The 21,065-nt window shown below is 48.7% G+C and overlaps 7 protein-coding genes across 7 annotated transcripts; 2 read left to right on the top strand and 5 right to left on the bottom strand.

Moving 5' to 3' along the window:
* Nucleotides 1-96: 96 nt before the first annotated feature.
* Nucleotides 97-1,265, bottom strand: BKA55DRAFT_557082 (U3-containing 90S pre-ribosomal complex subunit-domain containing protein). Its single transcript, XM_046191763.1, has 5 exons — nt 965-1,265; nt 730-907; nt 636-681; nt 480-585; nt 97-410 (listed from the first exon to the last, which is right to left on the bottom strand). The coding sequence occupies exons 1-5, from the start codon at nt 1,197-1,199 to the stop codon at nt 229-231; spliced, it is 747 nt and encodes a 248-aa protein (XP_046053549.1). The 5' UTR covers nt 1,200-1,265; the 3' UTR covers nt 97-228.
* A 173-nt stretch (nt 1,266-1,438) lies between these two features.
* BKA55DRAFT_557079 (SH3 domain-containing protein) lies at nt 1,439-2,902 on the bottom strand. The gene is made up of 2 exons (XM_046191762.1): nt 2,494-2,902; nt 1,439-2,400 (listed from the first exon to the last, which is right to left on the bottom strand). The coding sequence occupies exons 1-2, from the start codon at nt 2,551-2,553 to the stop codon at nt 1,666-1,668; spliced, it is 795 nt and encodes a 264-aa protein (XP_046053548.1). The 5' UTR covers nt 2,554-2,902; the 3' UTR covers nt 1,439-1,665.
* On the bottom strand, nt 2,903-5,160 carry BKA55DRAFT_557076 (MmgE/PrpD family-domain-containing protein). Its single transcript, XM_046191761.1, has 3 exons — nt 4,686-5,160; nt 3,760-4,537; nt 2,903-3,705 (listed from the first exon to the last, which is right to left on the bottom strand). The coding sequence occupies exons 1-3, from the start codon at nt 4,956-4,958 to the stop codon at nt 3,089-3,091; spliced, it is 1,668 nt and encodes a 555-aa protein (XP_046053547.1). The 5' UTR covers nt 4,959-5,160; the 3' UTR covers nt 2,903-3,088.
* A 5,849-nt stretch (nt 5,161-11,009) lies between these two features.
* On the top strand, nt 11,010-13,230 carry BKA55DRAFT_503207 (DASH-cryptochrome; the record flags this gene model as incomplete). The annotated part of the gene is made up of 2 exons (XM_046186984.1): nt 11,010-11,512; nt 11,586-13,230. The coding sequence occupies 2 exons, from the start codon at nt 11,010-11,012 to the stop codon at nt 13,228-13,230; spliced, it is 2,148 nt and encodes a 715-aa protein (XP_046053546.1).
* A 342-nt stretch (nt 13,231-13,572) lies between these two features.
* BKA55DRAFT_223883 (cryptococcal mannosyltransferase 1-domain-containing protein) lies at nt 13,573-15,209 on the bottom strand. Its single transcript, XM_046185250.1, has 2 exons — nt 14,791-15,209; nt 13,573-14,734 (listed from the first exon to the last, which is right to left on the bottom strand). Exons 1-2 carry the CDS (start codon nt 15,044-15,046, stop codon nt 13,635-13,637), a joined length of 1,356 nt encoding a protein of 451 aa, XP_046053545.1. The 5' UTR covers nt 15,047-15,209; the 3' UTR covers nt 13,573-13,634.
* Nucleotides 15,210-16,792: 1,583 nt separating this feature from the next.
* BKA55DRAFT_557064 (uncharacterized protein) lies at nt 16,793-17,018 on the top strand. Its single transcript, XM_046191760.1, has one exon. It carries the CDS (start codon nt 16,801-16,803, stop codon nt 16,999-17,001), a length of 201 nt encoding a protein of 66 aa, XP_046053544.1. The 5' UTR covers nt 16,793-16,800; the 3' UTR covers nt 17,002-17,018.
* A 374-nt stretch (nt 17,019-17,392) lies between these two features.
* On the bottom strand, nt 17,393-19,873 carry BKA55DRAFT_223815 (uncharacterized protein). The gene has a single exon (XM_046185249.1). The coding sequence runs from the start codon at nt 19,680-19,682 to the stop codon at nt 17,529-17,531; it is 2,154 nt and encodes a 717-aa protein (XP_046053543.1). The 5' UTR covers nt 19,683-19,873; the 3' UTR covers nt 17,393-17,528.
* Nucleotides 19,874-21,065: the final 1,192 nt, after the last annotated feature.

Here is a 21,065-nt window from a genome sequence, read left to right as displayed (position 1 = left end):
TTTGGTGATGGTGAGGGTAGGAGCAAGCGTCAATTCTGGAGGCAGCCCCTTCCGTACAGGAGAGATCATCTACCGTAGAATGGAGAAAATGGAAAGTGAGATGGTATCTTCTGTATTGTGGAGATAAGCAGTCTAGCAGGTAAGATCTATAAACAATCGAGGGTAAGTCTCAAAACAGAAACAGCTTCATAGCATTCAACTTTTCTTGTGTCAGGGTATCACATCCATCTAATAGAACAACAAAGCCAGCGGCTTCTTCTCATCACCGTATCTGTCCTTGAACTCTTTCTTGGATAAGAAACGAGCTAAGGGCATCATGGTATCCTTCATGTCCATCACACCTCGCTTCTTCTGGTCGATATGCGAGGCATCAACGACTAGACGCTTCAAATTATCCAGGGAGAGAGCGCCTGTTCAAGTCAGCGCCTGCTTGTAACTTTGAGGGCGATCGAAAAGGGAAGGATTGATACCGAACTTACCGTTGTCGATGAGATCCATAAGTCGGGCAGGCGTACCGACACAAATGCCGGTTTTGTGGTTCTGGAGGAACTTAACTTGTTCCTCGACTTTCATATGCTTGGCGAACTTGCATGTGTTAGCAATATTGTTCCCATTCATCTTGAAGAGAAACATACCAATTTCGCGACTGAGTTCTCTTTGCTTTGAAACTTGCGCATCGACCTGCCTATAATCAGTCTCTTTCTCTCAAACTGGGTCGCAACAACGTACCTGACAATATCGGCAGCTCTCAAACCCGCTCCTGCAACAATGAGGGTATGAGGTGAGCCCTTCTTCTTGGGCGCCTTCTTCAAACCCTCGGGATCCTCTGACACCTTCTCCAGGAAGTCGGGGAACTTATCCAATGTTCTTGACTCTTGCCATGAGGTGGTATCTTGAATCGCGTTGGCTGGAAATTGTGAGTGAGATTTTCAATAAAAAGGCAATTGGCAACATATATTCTTACCTGATACAGTCATATCAGAAATCTCAACAGCGCTCAAGTCGGTGCCGAAGCGTCCCAATTTCTGGGCCAGATGATCGGCCAAGAGCTGGTTGTCCATCTTGGTAAAGAGTGTGTTGAGACCAAGCTCAGTATCGAGCAATTCATCGTCGGGTGCATTCGCCTTTCTCTTTTTACTTTTCTTTGGCTTTGGCTGAGCGGAAGTGTCCTCTGCTTGGCGCTTTTTGGAAGTCGACATGATGAAGGCTGTGTCTTGATTATGATGTTGTTGAATTCTTTCGTTTAAGATTTCTTGAGCGTCAACAAGAAATTTTGCGATGTACAGTGCACATATTGATCATGGCTCGAATTCGCGTGATTATTAGAACATTCGCACTGTATTAAGCACAGTATACCCGGTCAATCAGCTCCACCAGCCATGATGAAGAGCGCCTCATGAGAACCAGCATGGACTGAAAATGTTCAAATTCTATCGGCATTGAATTTAAATATCGGCTTCACGGGTATTGCGCCAATCATTTCATATGCAAGCAAATCCTTATCTTAGCAGCGGTCATTTAAACTCCTGTATACTAAACTAAGACTGACCACAGGCTCAGTATCGTCCTGAGATACTTGTCTATGAACCTTTCGAATCCCTAACGCCCAGTATATGCGCCCAGTGACTTAAAAGCAAGCCAATGCATCTTTCCACTGTAGAGACTCTAGAAAATGCTGTTGACGATGTTTCCTCCGATGGTGGCACCAGCACCAAAGATAGCTGCGTTACCCAGCTTCTTACCAAACTTCTTGCCGTACTCGTTGACCTTGTTATCCTTGCCGTCTCCCTCCTGTCCCTGCGGTTGTCCAGATCCCTCGGCGACAGCCATAGGTGGCACATGCGAGTTGTAAGGATTCTGTTGAGGAGGAGGACCCTGAGCGTAAGCAGGGTAGCCGTACTGAGGCTGGGGAATAGGCGCCACAGGTTTCTTGGTCTCCTGGTCGACGAGAACGTAGTTGCGGGGGAAGATTCCCTCCTGTCCTGTGCGCTCGTTCCGGCCCATCCACCAATCCTGGTTCATGTACTCGTACACGGCGATACGATCATCCTTCTCGAATCCCAGGTCACGACCGTCGGAGGCAGCGTAGCGGTACAGGGCGCGGGCGTTGGCAACAGTAGGCTTGATGTTGCGGGGGGGAGGACCAGGAGGAGGTGTCTGATCGTAAGCGGGTGGCGCGGGCGAATGCGACTTGACTTTGAGATCCTCGAAGGCCTTGGTAGGAGGCGCGTGAGCGGCCGGTGCGGGAGAAGCGGCCTTAGCAGCGGCGGTGTTGTTGTTCTTGTTGCCGGTCGCAGTCTTGAGGGGGCCCGAGAGGGAGGACTCGGCGGGAAGAGCGGTGTTGATGGTATCGTAGACGGAGTCGTCAATCACGCCTCGTTCAAGGAGGTTCTCGAGTTCCTTTGTGGTGTTAGTTGATGTTCAGTAGGAAGGCCTAGAAGAGTATGGTGGCGCCAATGGAAGTTCCGATGAGGAGGATGCGAAGGCACTCACATTTTTGATATTACGAAGCGACCGGTTCACTTCAATAATAGTCTGGCGATCTGAGGCCATGATTGCGGATGGTGCGGCCGAAAGGGTCCGGACTTGCGATGCGGGTATAAAGATGCGTTTAACGCTGATAAATCAATGCAGGTTCTGATGGGTTTGGAGACACTGATACAACGTGACAAAGGTACAGTAATGACAGGATGTCAGGTTGAAGTTAGATGCAGGAGGAGAGTGTTTTGACCTGTTACCAATGCTTCTTGGGATTCGGAATTCGGCCAAGCACCCAAGCCAAACCCCTACCAAATAAAGCGGGCATTTGAGGCGGTGCTGCCCCTCGCTCAACCCGACCCAATCACGAGATTTGATAGTTCGTAAATCGCTGAATATGGCTGCGGTGCAACAGGCAACCCAGACGCCTTTTATTACACGTGGGAGTAAGGAAAGGTGCTCATAGATTCTTTCATTGAAACTTGTTGACTTTTTATATTCATTGGTTCATTTTAGGCGTGATATTTTCATTCTATCCAAGCCATACATAGCCTTCTTTGGGCTTTGCGATTAAATATGCGTCCTCCACCTCTTCCATTCATAAATTCCTTTATTGCACGAACTTGCTGCTCTCAACAGTGTATAGATCAACATACTCATCAACGGGGGTAGACTCAAGCTTCTTGGCGTCCAAGTTGAGCTCCACAAGCTCCTTAACGCGGGCCTCGGGGTAGTGAGGGCCAAGGTGGCGCTTGTACTTCTCGAGAATGACGGGCTTGGCCTCCTCACGGCGGAGACGGTGGCCAAGAGGAGCCTCAACAGCGACCTCATCGAGGACAGTGCCGTCGTTAAGCTCGACAGTAAGAGCGTTGGAGATGGTTCGGAGCTTGGGGTCATGGTAATCCTTGGTGTACTGAGGATCCTCAACACACTTGATCTTCTGGCGGAGAGACTCAACCAGAGGAGAGGTGGCAGCCTCACCACCGTCGACGTAGTCAGTGGCCTCAAGACGGCCGAAAACAAGCATGGTGGCGCACATGTACTGGATACAGTGGTCACGGTCGGCAAAGTTGTCCATGGGCTTGAACTGCTTGTCAATGATGCGGATGCAAGCCTCGTGGGTTCGGCAAGTGATGGACTTGATGTCAGCGGCAGACTTGCCCTGAGACTTGAGGAGGTGGTGAATCTTCTCAGAGGCCTCGACGGCGGTCTGAGAGTGGAACTCGGCTACTAAATGTTAGACCTATCTCATATATACTGACTGCGGTGATTTAAACTTACCAGGGTAGGAGACCTTGAAGAGAACGTTCTCCATGACATAGCTGCCATAGGGGCGCTGGAACTCGAACTTCTGTCCCTTGAAAAGGACATCGTAGAAACCCCAGACGGGAGCGGACAGGACAGTAGGAACGCCCTGCTCACCCTTCAGGACCTTGAGAGCCAGGTTGACGGCACGCTGGCAAGCATCACCGGCAGCCCAGGACTTTCGGGACATGGTGTTAGGGGTGTGGCGGTAGGTTCGCAGAGACTGGCCATCAACCCAAGCCTGGGTAACAGCGTCGGCAATCTGCTTCTCGTTGAGGCCGAGCATCTTGGAGACGACGGCGGTAGAGGCGACCTTGACAAGAACAACGTGGTCAAGACCGACCTTGTTGTAAGAGTTGAGGAGAGCCAGGCAACCCTGGATCTCGTGTGCCTTGATCATGGCCTCAAGAATATCCTTGACAACAAAGGTCTTGCCACCAGCGAGGTTACCACCAGCCTTGTTGGTACGGTTGATCCAGTCAGCAACAGCGAGAATAGCACCCAAGTTGTCAGAAGGATGACCCCACTCAGCAGCGAGCCAGCAGTCGTTGAAGTCGAGCCATCGGATCATAGCACCAATGTTGAAAGCGGCGTTGACGGGGTCAAGCTGGAAGGGAGTACCAGGGACCTTGGGACCGTTAGGGACAACGGTGCCAGGGACAATGGGCCCAAGGAGCTTAGAGCACTCCTTGAACCTCAAACCTTCAAGACCGCAGCCAAGGGTGTCGAGAAGGATCCATCGAGCAGTGTCGAACTGTTGAAATATGAATTAGCAATGGATTTTAACGATTGAGTGCCATTGAGTTCTCGTGATAATTTGTTGGTGTTGAGGTTAGAAGCTTCGAGGCGGGGTATTTTGCCGGGGTGCAAAATCGACGCCTCGGCAGATTGACAAAACTCACAGCAAGCTCAGAGTCAATGGTCTTGTTGGCGACATAGTCGGCAATATCCTTGATCTCAGGATCGTATTCACGGTCGGCGGAAGACATGTTGGGCGCTCCTGATCGTCTAGCAGCAGAAGTTGAAAAGGCGGCACCGTGAGAAGCGGGAAGAGAAGAGCGAGCGGCGCCGAACGCCGAGCGGGCCACGAGAGGGGCGGCGACACGAAGACCCCGGGGAGACTGGAAGCGCAGCTGCTTGGAGGCCGTTCGGAGGGTCCGGTTAACGGCAGACATTCTTGGGGATAATTGGCTTGCTGTCTTCTTCCTGCGTAACCACGAAGAAGAAGGACGAGGTCAATTGACGTGGGTGATGATGAGGGGTATCACAAATGCAACGAAGGAGGAAGGGTAAAGAGAACAACCTCTGCAGGGCCTAATATCCTAGAGATTTTTGTCTTGGAGAAACTTGGTAGGTATTCATATTTATTACGCTCGGCTGTAGGCGCTTCAGTTTGCCGTAGCTTACCGCAAAACTCCCTCGGCTAGCCGCCGGCTGGACTTACTCGTGGACATTTGTCATATTCACACTGTACAAACGTCGAGTATTATGATAGAGTTGTACGGTGCGAACAGTCCAAGATCTCCAATTATCACGATCAGAAAAATGAAGTCTTTCAGGGGCTTTTCTAGTGAGGGGAAACTCAAACCCCATATACCAGCCAATCAATGCACTCAATTGTTATCTTTTGTTGAATTGGCTTCAGAGTCTTGTCCTCACTGACCAAAGCTATCCACTTGAAGGATCGTTGGAGATACTATTTATTGATCATATGTTTGGCTTCATAGGGAGACCAATATGCCTGTGCGTTTTTCGTTATTCGTGTCTTGGCCTGGAACTCACGCAGTATCCATCAGCCGAGCTGTAGTTTTGATAAGATCGATGGCTGATATGTAGCAAAACGCAGGGCATAGATACTCACGATCACAAGCCTCAACTACAACATTACATTTACCTTAGTTGATACCGTTAGATTGCTATCCCTACGTATCTCAAGCCAGTGCTTTCAGTGTTCTGTATACCTTGGTAATACAACGCCTACGGGTTATAGGTAAAAGCTAATATTAAGAATTATCTATTAAGGAGGAAGCCTCCTTCAACTATCTTTTTAATTGAACCTGTTCGTGATTCCCCATCTCTACCCCAGCTTCCCCTCGCCGAAAATCTGGGGTCGTTTTCCCCACGCTCCGTCGTCGGACAAGATACGCGGACATACGACGATGTGTCCGACACGCTCCGACCGAGGATATCGTTGCCTTCGAGTTTATCATCTCGATCCGTCGGTAACTGATGGGTATTGAGGGTTCTGGCAGTACTCGGTCGGTTCAGACATGGCTGTTCATATCATGCATGTATCAGTCAATAGCCTACCCGGTAGGTTGATAAAACATCCAGATAGCATCAATGACGAAGTCGGCGTTGAACAATCTGCGACAGGGTCTCAGTGATATAAATTGTACATTACCATTGGTGGCCCTATGGTTGTGAGTATGAACCAATTGAGCTTTGTGCCTGAACCAAAGTTGCAGGCGATTTTTTTTTTGGAGATCTCGATTCAAGAGAAATATGACGAACATCGCTTACATGTGTAGTTATGTCGTTGGGTCGTTATGCATAAGAGACATCTGCATATTGCTGCGAGGAGAATCTGACTGCAGGAAGGATAAAGACGATCCGAAGCCTTGTCTCAATTATTATATGAGCTATGAGCCGAATATACTATTGCCAGCGTTTTGATATGGTCATATGCAGCAGCTCATTCGTAGCGGCTTATTTTGTCTTGTAATGTCTGAATAGGCTTTGTCAACTCAGCTATCTGAGTTCTATCCACATCTTTGCTTCGTGGAGTTCCAACGCGCGCTTCAGTGAGACATTGTGACAACCCAAAAGAAAGCAATAATGCACCTCGCGAATATCAAAATGTCGCGAGCAAGGCCGAAGCCTTCAAGCGCCCGTTTATGCGAGTCTGGATACCATGACATGGTAGGCGTTTTTCAGGTTTTGACCGGTTCAACATCGTGGCGTGTAGTATTGCATTTCATGTTCTAATTACGACTTGGTCTATCAGAGGGCGTGTCGGAAAAGATGATCCAATGCAGATTCGCATGATCACACGGAGTAAGTAGAGACTCAGGATCGAACAAGATCGTGACAGTTGAAAATATATTGATACAGGGTAGCTCTAAGTTAACTTGACGTAAGTTTCTTAGACTAGAAATATGATAGAATCGATAATTAGAGATTGCCCATGCTAATCAGGGCCTAAACTCCTTTCTGGATCATTGGAAAACGCTTTCTAAGTTAGCTCTGAGTAGAGTTCTTGTGTATGAACCCTGATCTTCATCGCAACGTGCGATGACTTCACGATAGGTCGACGAAAGCGCGTTAGTAGTGGCGATCCTACGCGATCTCAAAAACAGTCCAGAGAGTGTCGTCATGAGCGATGTCATGCCCCTGACCGAAACCCACGAATAGCTCAGTGCAAAGCAGCATCGCGATGGAGTATCCAAACAAGAGAACATGAGCTGGTTTGATACCTGCACATTCAAGAAATGGGCTTAATCGTCGTCATCATTGCGCAACTTATGCTGCAGTTTCAGGAGGATAATCGAAAGGTTGGTTATTTCTCTGAATCATAGCACTGGCTAACCTGTTAATACAGGAAACACAGGGAGATTCGTGGTTTCAAGACGCGTGTGATTCAGTTGCATTGATTCACGAGATGATTCTGGGAAGTCTTGCAGCTTGTGGCTCGGAACTGGTTGCGACAATACCCCGGTCGAGGTTATAGTGAAAAGCTTGGCTGTGATCTGCTCTGCACTCAACTCCGTTGGCCATCGGAGAAACACCGATTGGAAATCGTTGCATGTGGGCTTTATGCAATCAATTATTCACACGACATTGTTAAAATTTGAGACACGCATGTTGCTGAGACGGGAGAAGGCTGGTCCAGGCTGGGCAGCAAATATCGGGTTGATTGATGTGTTTTGGCATATGAGAAAAGCTGGTGATCTTACGAAAATAACTTCTTGATATTTTCTAATGGGAAAACCAGAAACTCTATTCATAAATGCCGTTTGAACTACCGTAAACTCAGATCAAACAAATTGCTTGCTTGCGTGCGAGCGGTAGAGCCATCATCAGCAAAAGATATGTAAGAGAGCCATGAGCCCGATCGTTGGGAACGCACGCTATCAACGGTTATCGGAGACTGGGGTACCTTTGATGGAAAAAGGGCTGTTTCCCATGTCGGTAGAAGAAGAAAAAGAAACAGAAGAAAAAGAAACGAAAGGCAAAAAAACATCAGGCCATTTCGGGGGAACACGACGCTCGGATTGATTGGTCATGGATCCATATGGACATGGATGAACATGGGCCAGAAAATGGGTCTGAAAACTCTCGAGTCTGGACTTGACTTGACAGGATCTAGAACCCCCTTGTTCAGCTCGATGGGCGTGTGTTAGCACCCTACGTGCAGATCTGAGAAACGGGAATCAGTGATGATGTTGATAGCCGGGCTTGACAGCAATTGATTGCTGCATACTCGTGATAGTTGCAACCATTGCAGTGAATCGTGTACCAGATCAATTTCCAAAGCAACTGCATCAACTAAAACACTTGAGTCCAATTCACGGGTATTGAAAAAGCCCCCATCAAGTCGTGATGTCATTGATCGGCTAAACTGGTTGGACCCTGATTTCTCAGAGACCCTCTCTCGATCACAGTCAAGCTCTCAACCATCACCACGATCACCAACACAGCAGAAGACCACAGGATACGACACGCGGTACGCCACAGAAACTTGACAGCCCGCAAAGGATCCATTTCTCACGAGGTCTTGTCCCGCCCCTTGTCGTGTCTCAGAACGTTTGCAGGCAGCACAACACAGCACAGTACCAGTAGTCAGTGTAACAGTCGTACACGCCCTCGCGATGGCGATGATAATGTCGATAGCCATGCCGCTGCATCGCATCTCAATCGTTGGCGCGACACCAGATCACGTCGTGCAGATTTGACACACAAGACAAGGAGAGGAGAGAAGTGAGGCGGAGACAACATTGAATACACGTACGCAAGTAGTAGGTGAGGCTTGATAGGGGGGAAGCACAACAGTCAAACGTTCATCCAGGGCGAGCAAGCTGTGATCAATTTAGACATGATTGACGGTTTACGGATATGAGGTTTCTGTTTATGGAAATCTTCCCCTTGTTAAGTGTCAGCTTAGGAACGTCAATCATTAACGGTCTAGTTTTTGCTAAGTTTGGTGAAGTTCTCACCATCAAGCCCAACCCCACTTACTGTGCCTGAACGCGACGAGACGAGACATGAGGGCCGAGCCTGGTCGGACACGCCCTGAAGCCCCCTGTAAGCCTCCAGCTCCAAAGCAAAAGAACTTGAGGATGAGGTGCGAATGGATGGATGCAAGACTGCGCGTCGTCCCGCCCCAGGCCAAGTAGAATCACCTCACCTTGGGTTGCATTTGCTGAGGTACCTAAGGTAGGTAGGGAAAAAAAGATCATCGCTGGAGCGAATAAAACTTGACACACTTTAAACTTTTTTAGCAGCCTCTTTCCTCCCCATCCCCTGTCATTGCTTCTGCTGTGGCGTCCAATGGCTTGAGCCCTACCCTTAAACCCTGTAGGCTAGAGCTCCCGTCTTTGGTCCGATCCAGAGGTTCGTTGTCGAGGCATGGGAATCGACACTGGATCACGACAAAGCAAAGCGCATCGTAGCAACATAGCAAAATTTACAGTCAAATCATCATAGCAATGGCGCGCCTCCGCCGCAACAACCGGGTTCTCCGTCATGGGCCGATCAGGGTCCAAATGTCGATTGGTCTCTTTACTTTTGCTTTATTTTCTTTTTGTTCCAAGTTCTGAATTCCTTTCTTTTTGTTCTACCGGTATCTCCATCGTCGTCGCCATCACCTCTTATCACCGATTTTACCTATTTTGGACCTCGCTGTGGCATCGTATATCGTGTTAAACAACGAGATACGGATATCGAGCTACCCTTTTAAATCAAAAAACGCGCTTTTATGATTGTCCCGAGCTTCTAGACCTGGACAAATCGGAGAGTTATTAGTGTATCGATCACTGCATTCTGCAGGTCCGGCCCCTTGAACGAAAAAAAAAACAACGCCGTGGCCTAGGAAGGAGGATCTCCATTCACCTCCTGTACCTACCTAGTCTAGATTCTATTATCATCGTCATCATCTGCATTCAACTCTCACCTTGTTCTCTCACTCCCCCTGTTACGATCTTCTCTCCACTACTTCGGTTGGTTGAAGTTCATATCTATCCTTCCACACTCAACTCTCCTGCACTCATTCTCTGTCTCAGTCTGCCTTTCAGCTGCAGACACAGACACCCTCCTCTCAACCATCTAGACTTGGCCTCTTGAGTCAAGTTGAGCTGAACCGGGGTTCAAACAGCTTCACTCCCGCGTCTAGGGGACCTGAATGCCATCATCATATCCACTATCAACTACCAGAAGAACCCACCCGTCACTTCACTCACGCTAGGCTCCCGCCTAGCTTCCTCCTTCCCATTCAAGGGTCGCGGGCAGGCGATATATACACCCCTGTGGCTACATCCGCATCGAGGCGACGACGTTGCTTCACGGTATATCTGGCTAGGAACCGTTGAAGCTGTTAAACTAAGCTAAGACGAGCTAAAGCTATAGTAGTAGCCAGATCCCAGGTTCCGATATCCATGATCTAATTGATATCTTCAGTATCCGCTGGTTCCCCTTCTAGTCAGACCAGATTCACTTAGCTTTGTCTTAATCACTTACGCAATACCTACATACAACCCGACCCGCTGCCCTTCTACCTTCAAGACTCTTCTGTCGAGTTACCAGACTCGTTTGCTTCTGAGAAGTTTCTCTTCCTATCCAGCTTTCGTTCAACTTCGTTTAGCCATCATCGCATTATATCTTCACAAGTACGGAGTCTAAACCCTTGTTAACGCCCACAAATACAACCACTTTCTACTCAGCTGCTGCTGCTGTTACTGTACTGTACACGGCCCAACCAAATACCTCCCACACACTCTCCCCCATCCGTTTAAACGAAATCACTCAGTGGCCCGAATATTGAGCCCTCACCCCATTCCAAAACTAGGCCCCTCCCGCACAACCACATAGTGGAAGATCTGACAAAGTCCGCCATTTCAAGATCTCTCCCTTCGGATCCGAAACCAGGTCCCTGAACTACATACCATACCATAAACGCCCCATTTACGCCTCAACTTGTATTAGGATAACATCATTGTAATCTTGACATCATGGCTGGGAATAAACTCCTCGTCTATCTACTTCGACGCGATCTCAGGGCAACCGACAACCCTATTCTTCACCACCTGGCCACTTCTGACCATGGTTTCACCCATCTCCTCCCCATCTACATTCTTCCTCCCCACCAAATCGAAACCTCAGGCTTCGTTGCTGAAGGACAAAAATCCCCTTACCCCCCAGCCCGAAGTCAGGTAGGCCGCTTCTGGAGATGTGGCCCCGTTCGAGCCAAGTTTCAAGCTGAGTCTATCTGGGATGTGAAACAACATCTTGAGGTCATCGGCAGTGGCATGTTGGTTCGTATCGGAAACTTCGATCACGTCCTAAAGCATTTGATCAAGTCCCTGCATGATAACCATCAATCTGTCGATACGGTTTGGATGACCGAGGAAGTATCGAAAGAAGAGGTTGATGATCAGAACGCTGTAGCATCTGTATGTTCTGAGAACAACATCAACTTCAAGCTTTGGCAGGACGAAAAGTATTACATCGACGAGTAAGTTCAGCTTATCACTCTTCTTGAGTGACAAGAAGTCTATATTGGATAACTCACTGATGCTTGTGAATAGCCGCGACACTGGTTTGGATAACCCCAAGGAGCTTCCAGATGTTTTCACAACCTTCCGCAAAACTCAAGAACCCCTCCGTGAGCGCCCTCGCGCCTCTCTCCCTCGTCCGAATGTCGGATCATTACCGTCTTTCCCTTCATCGTGGGCACCAGCTCAGGCATCTCCGTTTCAAATTCCTGACAACTACAATGACTTTGAACAACGTCTCCTGGAGCCCATCAACAGTATGGTGCCTGACCCTCCTGCCTATCCTGATGATGCTAGGACTGCACACCCATTCAAAGGTGGTGAGAAGCCTGCCTGGAACCGTCTTCGCCATCTCATCAAGTCAGGCTCCATGACTACTTACCAGGAAACCCGCAATGGCCTACTCGGAACCGACTACAGCACCAAGCTTTCAGCGTACCTGGCACTCGGATCTATCTCGGCTCGCTCTATCCATGAGGAACTTGTCAAGTTTGAGGATGGCCAAGAACAATCCTACTCTCGAGCTATAGGTTTCGGACAGGGCGAGAACGAGGGCACCAAGGCTGTCAGATTTGAGCTCTTGTGGCGGGACTACATGCGATTGTGTACCATGAAGTTTGGCTCACGTCTTTTCAAGCTTGATGGTTTTAAGGGAGCCAGTGGCAAATATGATAAAAAGTGGAAGACAGCTCTGAAGGAGGAGGCCGACGCCGATCAAGATCCTTCACCTGAGGAACTGAGTGATATCATTGACAGGTTTCTTCGAGGAACAACCGGTATGGGTTTGATCGATGCCTCGCAGCGAGAGCTCTATCATACCGGCTACACCTCGAACCGAGCCCGACAGAACGTCGCCAGCTTCTTCGCAAAGCATCTTGGCATTGATTGGCGATATGGAGCTGAATGGTACGAAGCCATGCTGGTAGATTATGATGTGTCTTCCAACTGGGCGAACTGGCAGTACGTTGCGGGTGTCGGTAACGATCCCAGAGGCGATGCACGTATCTTTAACCCAATAAAACAAGCATTCGACTATGATAACAACGGCACATATGTTCGAACCTGGGTGCCTGAAGTCAAGTATATTGAGAAACTGGAAAATGTTTTTCAGATATGGACGACTGACGACGATGAGCTCATCAAGTACGGCATCATCGATGATATAATGGTCACTCATCCCGTCAAGAGGATCGATTTTCAGGTCGATCGAAAGCCTCGTGGTCCTCGACGACCTTACCGATGGAGACGGGGAGGACATGGACGTGGTGCCCGTCGAGGTGGGGGCCCAGGAAATGGTTCTGGTGACTATAACGATGGCCGACGATCCTACCACAATGGGCCGCCTTCACCTGAGAGCGATCGCCAGTTTTACCATGGAGGTGATGTTTACCTGCAAAGCAGTGGCCAGCCACGAAATGGCTGGCCTCAACGGGGAAACCAGATGTCGTGGCGAGGCAACTCTAACGGGCACGGTCCTAACAACCACGGACCTTCTCCTGGACGAGGAGGCCACATGGCCCCTTTCCGTGGTAACGGGTTCCAGCGAGGATTCAATACCAACTCCTTCAATGCACCACCTCCCAGGCAATACATGCCTAACCCTCCTTGGCCTCCTCAGCAATTTGCTCCTCAAGCCTATCATCACCAACTTCCTCCTCACCTTGGACCCCATGTCTAGCAGACAGGGGCCAGGCCACTCTCCTTCCCATCACGGTGGGCTTTTGATCCCGTTGGGCAGCGCTGGTATTGGAACCAATAGACAATGGACTATTGGAAAATGTAATTGTGCGAAATTTGGATTCTCTCTCTTTTGTCGGTGGAGTCAAGCGATAGTGGCACACGATACCTGTTATATTGGACAAAAGTTGACGTTGCAGCCAATAGAATGGATAAGGTTGCAAAGGCATATATGTATTTATAAGAAACATCCAGCGGGATCATGGATGTCCTTCGATAGGACATGTGTGAATACACACAAGTCTGTTTGCTTTTAACATTCATCACTTCAAATACCTTGTGATTGGTGATAATTTCGAAACCCTATTCATTATGATGCCAATTGTCGTCTAGCTCTTTCTATCATTACAGTGTCTCGTTCCAGGGTCTCCAGGACTGTTTATCCCAAGTTGGCATACATCTCACCTGCTCTGGTGGATCAAATACCCAATCTATCGCGCTATCTTCTTGACCTTCAACTATGCCCGACACATAGCCCTTCAACTTCTTTATATCCGCGGCCTTCTCATCAGAATACTCAAGATTCACACTCGGCACAACTGCAATCTTGCGGAAACCCCTGTACCACATATCCTTACAAAACAACTGGGGTTCGCCCTGAAAACACTCTCCTTTGCGAGTATCTCGAAACCGAAGACCATGTAACAATGGCGCTGCAGTAAACGCTGTAGCCCCGTTCCAGCAGGCGAAAACTTGAAAAGGCTGTTTTGCATAATATCTTGCGCGAGTATCAGGGGCGCTCCAGAAAAGGTTCCACGCAGAATTCCAATTCCCGTCCGAGCCAACTTCGAAGAACGAGTCTCCTGATATTGTACGGGCTATCCAGATGTCGTAAAAGGTTGGATCGGGTCCAACATAAGTCCAGTCCATAGCGCAAGTCATGTCTGCGTTGAGACTGTGTCGCTGAAGAGCGAGTTCGAGAATATCTTCTGCGCAGGCGGATACATCGTTGATGAAAAGGACTGTTGTGTCGTCTGTGACTTTCACTTGTTCTTTGTAAAGAGGAGTGAGGGCTAGGTTGCGTAGTTGGGCAAGTTTGCGGATGCGTGCATTTCCTTGTGCTGGGTTGATCTTGGAACTGTTGTAGAAATAGACCAGACCGATATCTTCTAGGAAGGGTTTCAGAGCTGAAAGTACATCGGAAGTCCCGTCAGGTGAGTTTCCTTCAACAATAGACAATGCGCATCGATGAGGTCCGAGGAAGCGAACAGCTTCAACGATGCTGTCCATCAAGCGAGGAAGAATGCCTATACAGTCTCGTAGGTTGAGAGCGAAGAAATAGTCAATTTGCGGGTCTTGAACCTCATCTCCGTGTCGCGATCCCTGAAGGATCTTGTAACGGTTGACGTTTAGAACAGGGCATTCTAGAAGGGGGAGAACCGTTGATGATGGATTGAGTATAGCTGAGATGTAAGGTGATATACGCTCAGCAGACAGTATAGTACCTATACGAAATGAACACAGAGGTCTTGGATAAAGACGCAAGGTATTGTAGACTCACCATTTGAGATCGTTGGAGTTAAGAGTGAGGTTGCAGTTGGAGTTGGCGTATGCGAAGTGCTCTCTTGAATCTTAGCACTTTTTGTAGTGACTGTTGCCGTTGATTTCAGACTAGGGCCTTTCTCTACCTCGTCTTGCTGTACAGGAGTGTAAGAACTCGAGCGCCAAGTAAGGTGATCACGCCTAAGATAAAGACTCGTAACGACAAGTAAGAAGCAAAAGACTGCCAGCAGTGGTGCTATAAACCTGCGATACATGGCTTCAACGAAGCAAAAGGCTCACCACATGAGTTCGTTCATTGCTAATCTAGAAATTTTGGAAAAAAAGAAGAGAACAGACGTGGGCAGAGCAAAGAGGAAACCGGTTCAGTCACAACTAACAACCAACAGAAAGTTCCCTTGTAGGCGACAGGGGATCACCATACCAGGATGTGTATTTTTGGGTCGTCTAAGCGCCCGAGTTTAAGTGAGGATAACCTGGTTGTTTGATCTTCCTGAGAGGACCAATGGTGATCCATAAGGCTGAATGGCATATTCAAGTACTCAACTTGGTGAAGACTTGCTAAATAAATCTGATACCTAATTATTTACATGTATGATAACTTCGAAAGCACAATTTGTCTTCTAATAATTGAGCAAAGTAATGCACATCTTCCTCTTGATACAGCAGCACCCTGGACTCCAAGCTGCATGTTGGTTGTTAGTCGTTGCGAAAAACCCACTCTTGAAATGACAGGACACTACATTGCAACCCACAAACAACATCCCACCATTAAGAAATGACAGAAGGCATGAGAGGGCCTCCTTAACTAATGCAGTTCCAGAGATGTCCCAATGCCAAAGTCTTCTGTCGATAGATGCTTAGATATATGTCTGAGCTCTCTTTCAGAGCTTCATACTGGACGATAGACATCATCAAGAATGTATAATCCTACAGAATAATTCCTCCATATGTTCAAAACGCCATAACAAGGCAGTTATAAGAAACCCAAAACAAGGAAAGACCCAATGGCAGACTCTGTGCATGCGCCCCAAGTCCTCGGGTTCTGGTGGAGGGCTGACTCAACCAACAACTATACCCATGTAAGCTGAGTCTTGGAAAGTGAAAACATGAGCAGAAAGCTTGGATCAATTCAGAATGATAAGGAGGTGTTTTGGCCCCTAGGATCTTCATCGCGAGTTACCATCTTGTCTTCTCTCTGAGTCTCTGACCGTCTCTCCATGTTGGAGTAACTCAACCTTCACGATGAGGCCTCTTTCCTTATATCATCTACTAATGGTCTCTCAAATTTTCCCATCTTCCAGTCTCGCTATTCATGCGGTATTTCCTCCTGTAACGAAAGCCCCTTTTCTCCCACAACCGAGCAACATCCTCGAGCCACGGGCTATGTGGCTATCTAGACGGTGATCCCAAAAAGAAAAGAACTGCCGATTCCGGATTCAACTGTAGAGTTGATACTCGCAATGGCCTCTGGGGCTTTTGTCCTACAACTGTTCTAACAGCTTCGGATTGTGGATTAGCGGGGAGTTGTGTTGATCGCCATGATTGCTCAGACGGATGTGGTATGACTGGCAGCAAGGACTTGACGACATTTACTTGGTACAGTACTAATCTGTATCGATATTCTTGGGGCTTGAAGCACTGACATGAAGTTAGTGGCCGCAAATCATTCTGTTCCATGGCCCTTCTCACCTTCGGCGTGGATCAGACATACTCCTATATCGCCTGCGGGACTAAAGCCACTACTGATCATTACTATATAACCCCAACCATCGGTACCACGACAACCTCCGAGTCCACTGAATTAACCACATCAGAGACATCACAAACACCCTCAGCCACCTCCAGTGATACAGCATCAAGCACCACTGATATCACGCAGAACGCTTCTACAGAAACGATAAGCGGTTCTTCGGAGGAGGATTCATCATCTGTAGGCTCCTCGACTAACCTTGGGGCCATTATTGGAGGACTCATCGGAGGGCTCGTTGTTATCTGTGGTACGATAATTATGGCAATATTCCTGCTTCGAAGAAACCGAGGTAAGGATACTCAGACGGGCACAATAGAGCAAAGTACAGCAAACATTTCGATGCGATATTGGAGACGCAGCAAAACCAAAGGACCACAAGAACTTGGAGGCTGGAATATACATGAAATGCCAACTGAGGAACAGAATGAACGTCAAAATCCCGTGGAACTTGCTGCGTGATTTAGCAGACGGAGGAGGACATCTGATTGAGTATGGTCATCGACTAGGAGGAGTTCAAGCCCATGAACATTGTATTATTAGTCATTCGAGCAGCCATGGGATGTGATTCGTGAAGAAAATCAAATTGTGAGATATATAAGACATAAAGTATACATATTCAACCGAGTAAACCGCCGTGCCCAAGGAGGAGCTGGACTGGTCCGATACGCCGTGGACTGATGATGCTAATAACAAACCCGGGAGCGCCCTTATCATCAAGTGGAATTAATAAGACAAAAGTAAAGAGAGCCGCAACCCGAAAGCAAGCACTGCAGTTTGAGCCATGACCATTGGCAGTGAATTGAGGCAGCAAAGTTTATCATGCCTCTTTTGTTTATCCAAGACTCGCTTCCTCGAAAATGCTGTGGGCCAAAAAGCCCAATGCTCAGGTTTGATTTCTGCTGTGGCCGTTAAAGTAAAAACATTGTATGAGTGGCAACATGAAGGTCGTAAATTCGGCAAATGGGGTATTATATATGAAGACACACTCAGACAGGAGTCCAGTCCTTTAGCCATGGGTGAGACTGGTTCAATTCTGGAATGACAGCAGTGCTGAGGCTGCGCTCTCCAACTATGTTTCCGAGAGAATGGTTGATCATTTGTAAAGTAGCACGGCGGGAAGGCTCGACGGCGACAGGAAGAGCAGTTGGGGGAGGAATTGGCGCAAGAGAGTTGGGAGAAGGGACAAGATCGAGGTTATCTGGGACGGTTGAGTCAAACCGACCAGTCTCCTTGCGATAGCCAACATGCACTAAAGGTTGGAACGATGCATCATCCTTTGACCACCAAGTCCAATGGCGGTACTCTCGACGATGGCCTCGTTCGAGCCATGGGTACAGATCAGGCTCGATAGTTTCTTTGGGAATTGAACCAAATGGGAGCCAGCCATAGAAGAGGGGCCATGGATCGCGAAGAGTCAGCGTATGACGATGCTGAAGTAGGGCAGCACGAGGGACAGCCATGCTGAGATCATGGTAGGCAGTAGCCGTAGGGTCATCTTGATATGATTGAGGTGCCCCTGTCCATACCGCAGTAACAATATCCGGGCGAGACAGGGTATCGTATGAACATCCCTCGTCAAGCGTAGTCAGATAGTTGCGAATAAAATCCAAGATCTTGGAGTTACCAAGAAGGAAGAGGCCATGCCACCACATGGCTACACGAGGACGGCGGAGCAGAAAGATCTTGATGAGCATCTCGAAGTCGCAGTGTTTGAAGGCGGGCTGAATGACGCTGGTGATGGCAGCCAACCAAGGACTAACAAGGTTGCACTGAATATCTGGTTGCCAAAATATGCTCCAAAGGACTGGCCCCAGAGCGTAAGGATGCATGCTCAGCGTCATGTAGTAGCGTGCTTCCGCCGTGTATCGATGAACATTAGCTGCCTGGTCAGCCTCCATGGGGGTGCTCTTTCGTGGTTTCAGAGATGGCCTGGGTAAATGTGGTTCTAGCTTGGCCATACGATAGAATGGAATTGCGAGGGCTGCAAGGAAGGCAGCCTTGATCGGTGACAGGGTACTTGTATCTTTAGATCGGCGGGGTTCATGGCCAATACCAAACAAGTTACAGAACTCGATCAAGAGGTCCGTAGCTTCGGTGGGAGCTGGGGGTTCCACATCGCTGTCAATTGAAACTTGACCTTCGGTAGCAATGATGAAGCGCACGTCACTAGTGAATTTTGCATCCCATGGTGCACATGGCCCCCCTTGGCCATCGGCGGCCCAACCTGACTGTGACGCCAGAATCGCACAGAGCCAATGCACGAGGCGTGAGGATACGCCTTCAGGGAGGTGAACCAGGATCTCATTCTGGGCGAGATCCCCGATCGTGTTAATCGGGACTGGGCGGAGACAGGAGTCGGTGAAGTGGATCTTTCTGTTCTGGAGTTGCAGTAGCCGTGTGGAGAGAATGTAGGACCAACACACGGTCAAGATGGCGAGCCCTTGCGGGGCATTGGAGGCATCAGCTGTGCCAGCTGGATTGCCATAGTGGCAGGCGCTTGGGTCTGAAGAGATGATGCAGTTGATGGGTGATGGATAGCTGAGGCGGAAATATTTGGTGGTGCCAGTAACGTTATCGAGGTCAAAATCAGGTCCGTCCCGAATGTGAGGTTCCGGATCCGGGACGAGCCAGGTTGGGGCTCCGGCCAGGACTCCCTTTTGCGGCACGGATTCGGGGAGAGCAGGCATATCCTGGAGCATGATAGACAGGTCGAGGCCAGGGGGGAAGGTGCCTCTTGGTAAAGCCAGCGCCTGGCTCACGAGTTGCTGCCATGTATGGCGACCATTATGAAAGATGCGACGGACGTCGACTTGCTTTGGAATCAGAGGATCGTCCACATTGTCGGCGACGGCAAGGAATTGTTGCTCGTTCAAGGTCGGGAAAGGTTTAGAGGACCGGAAGGAGTCCGGCGCAGTAGAAGCAGCAGTCAACTCAGTGATTTGGGAGGCATGAGTTTCTCCCTCAACATCTGAATGAGCACTTGCATTTTCAGGCTGGGGTACAATGGCTGCTTCAGAGAGGCCAGTGACAACGGTAGAACTCCAAGCAAACGGGCGATCGAAAGAATTGTCCAGTTCGTAGTCCCCGTTAAGGACCCAGGACCGGACATGGTCCATTCCTAGGTCCCAGGTCATCTTCATTGTGACAGAGGAAAATGTGAGCTTGTTCTAAGTGGTCAACCAGTCGGTGTAAGTGCTCAAGACGACAACAAGTCCACTTGACGCAGGGTGTTGAAGAACTGGGCACAAGCAAAAGTAGAGCCTCTGACAACGAAAAATAGAAAAGGGAAAAGAATAATTAAAAAGGACTGAGGTGTGAGAGAGATTCGAGGTAGATATGAAAGATATGGGGATAAAAAGACAGGGGACAGTGTAACAGAGAAAAGCTGAAGATTCCGGTGGCCACCCACCCTGGGAGACGTTATGTATAAGAAAAGAAGCAAGCAAGCAAGCAAGATGCATCAGAACTGACTACAGTCAAAAGCGCAGAATTTCAGGCTGGGGCGGGTATGGCTGTATCTGGACTATTGATACGCGGCGGGCCTCATCTCGCATGCCCATTGTTTGTGCTTGCCAGTTGGACCATGATGCCTGTGTTTGACATCAGTTGTCCAAGCCATGACAATGTCCTTCCTTGACCATGTGTGTAGAATACCGAGTAATGCGGGTACCAACGCTGGTTGGGTACGGAACGGGCTCAGCTGGTTCAGCTGGGGGTGTAAATCGAGATGGAGAAGGAGATGGAGTGTCGGAGGAGCCGGGTCAGAATCAAGAGAATCTGAAAATGACATGAACAGTTGAGAGGTTGAGAACCGAGAACTGAAGAGAGACTAGACAAAGAGGGCCAGAGAGCATCAGAGACAAGACACGGGAGCTTGCAGGAAATGTCAAAGTTGTGGACATATCAGAACCCCTGTCAAGATTTTGGTCTGGCAGTGTTTCTGCGACAAGAAACAGAGCAGAAACAGTGTTGTAAGATGGAGAAAAGCAACTTCAGGTGGTTCTGGTTGCAGCAAACTAGGCAATTGGAGGGACGGGGGGGAAACATGGGTGTCACAAAGCCAGGGAGCGTAGTCTAATGAGGCGTACAATAACTACGAAGCGGAGTTCAAGCCGTAGGCGAAGCGGAGATGGCGACGACAAGTTCGGCAGAGTAGAAATGAAATTTAGAATTAGCAGAGGCGTTGGAGAAAAAGAAACAAAAAAGAAAAGACGGTATAAGAGGGAGCAAGACAAGACTGAGTCGAGTGGACATGGCTTGATGATGGAGGATGACGGTTTAGAGAGGGTTGAGTGGATGATGGGGCATTCAGCACGGGGCAGGGACAAGGGACATATCGACAGGGATGGGGTCTTCCACTTCTCTATTCTTTCTTTTCTTTTTCCTCTACTTCCTCCACTTGAACACGCACTCACTCGCAGTTAGGTTACACTTTCACTTTACAGGCGGCTGTCAGTTGCGGCGTAGGGAGGTGCCGGACCGCAAGGTATCCCAATATCTCTTGCTTGCATAAGGGCAGTTAG

Source organism: Fusarium redolens, assembly GCF_020744475.1.
Source record: "Fusarium redolens strain MPI-CAGE-AT-0023 chromosome Unknown BKA55scaffold_3, whole genome shotgun sequence".
Taxonomy (NCBI): Eukaryota; Fungi; Ascomycota; class Sordariomycetes; order Hypocreales; family Nectriaceae; genus Fusarium; species Fusarium redolens.
This window is presented reverse-complemented; position numbering and strand designations above follow the sequence as displayed.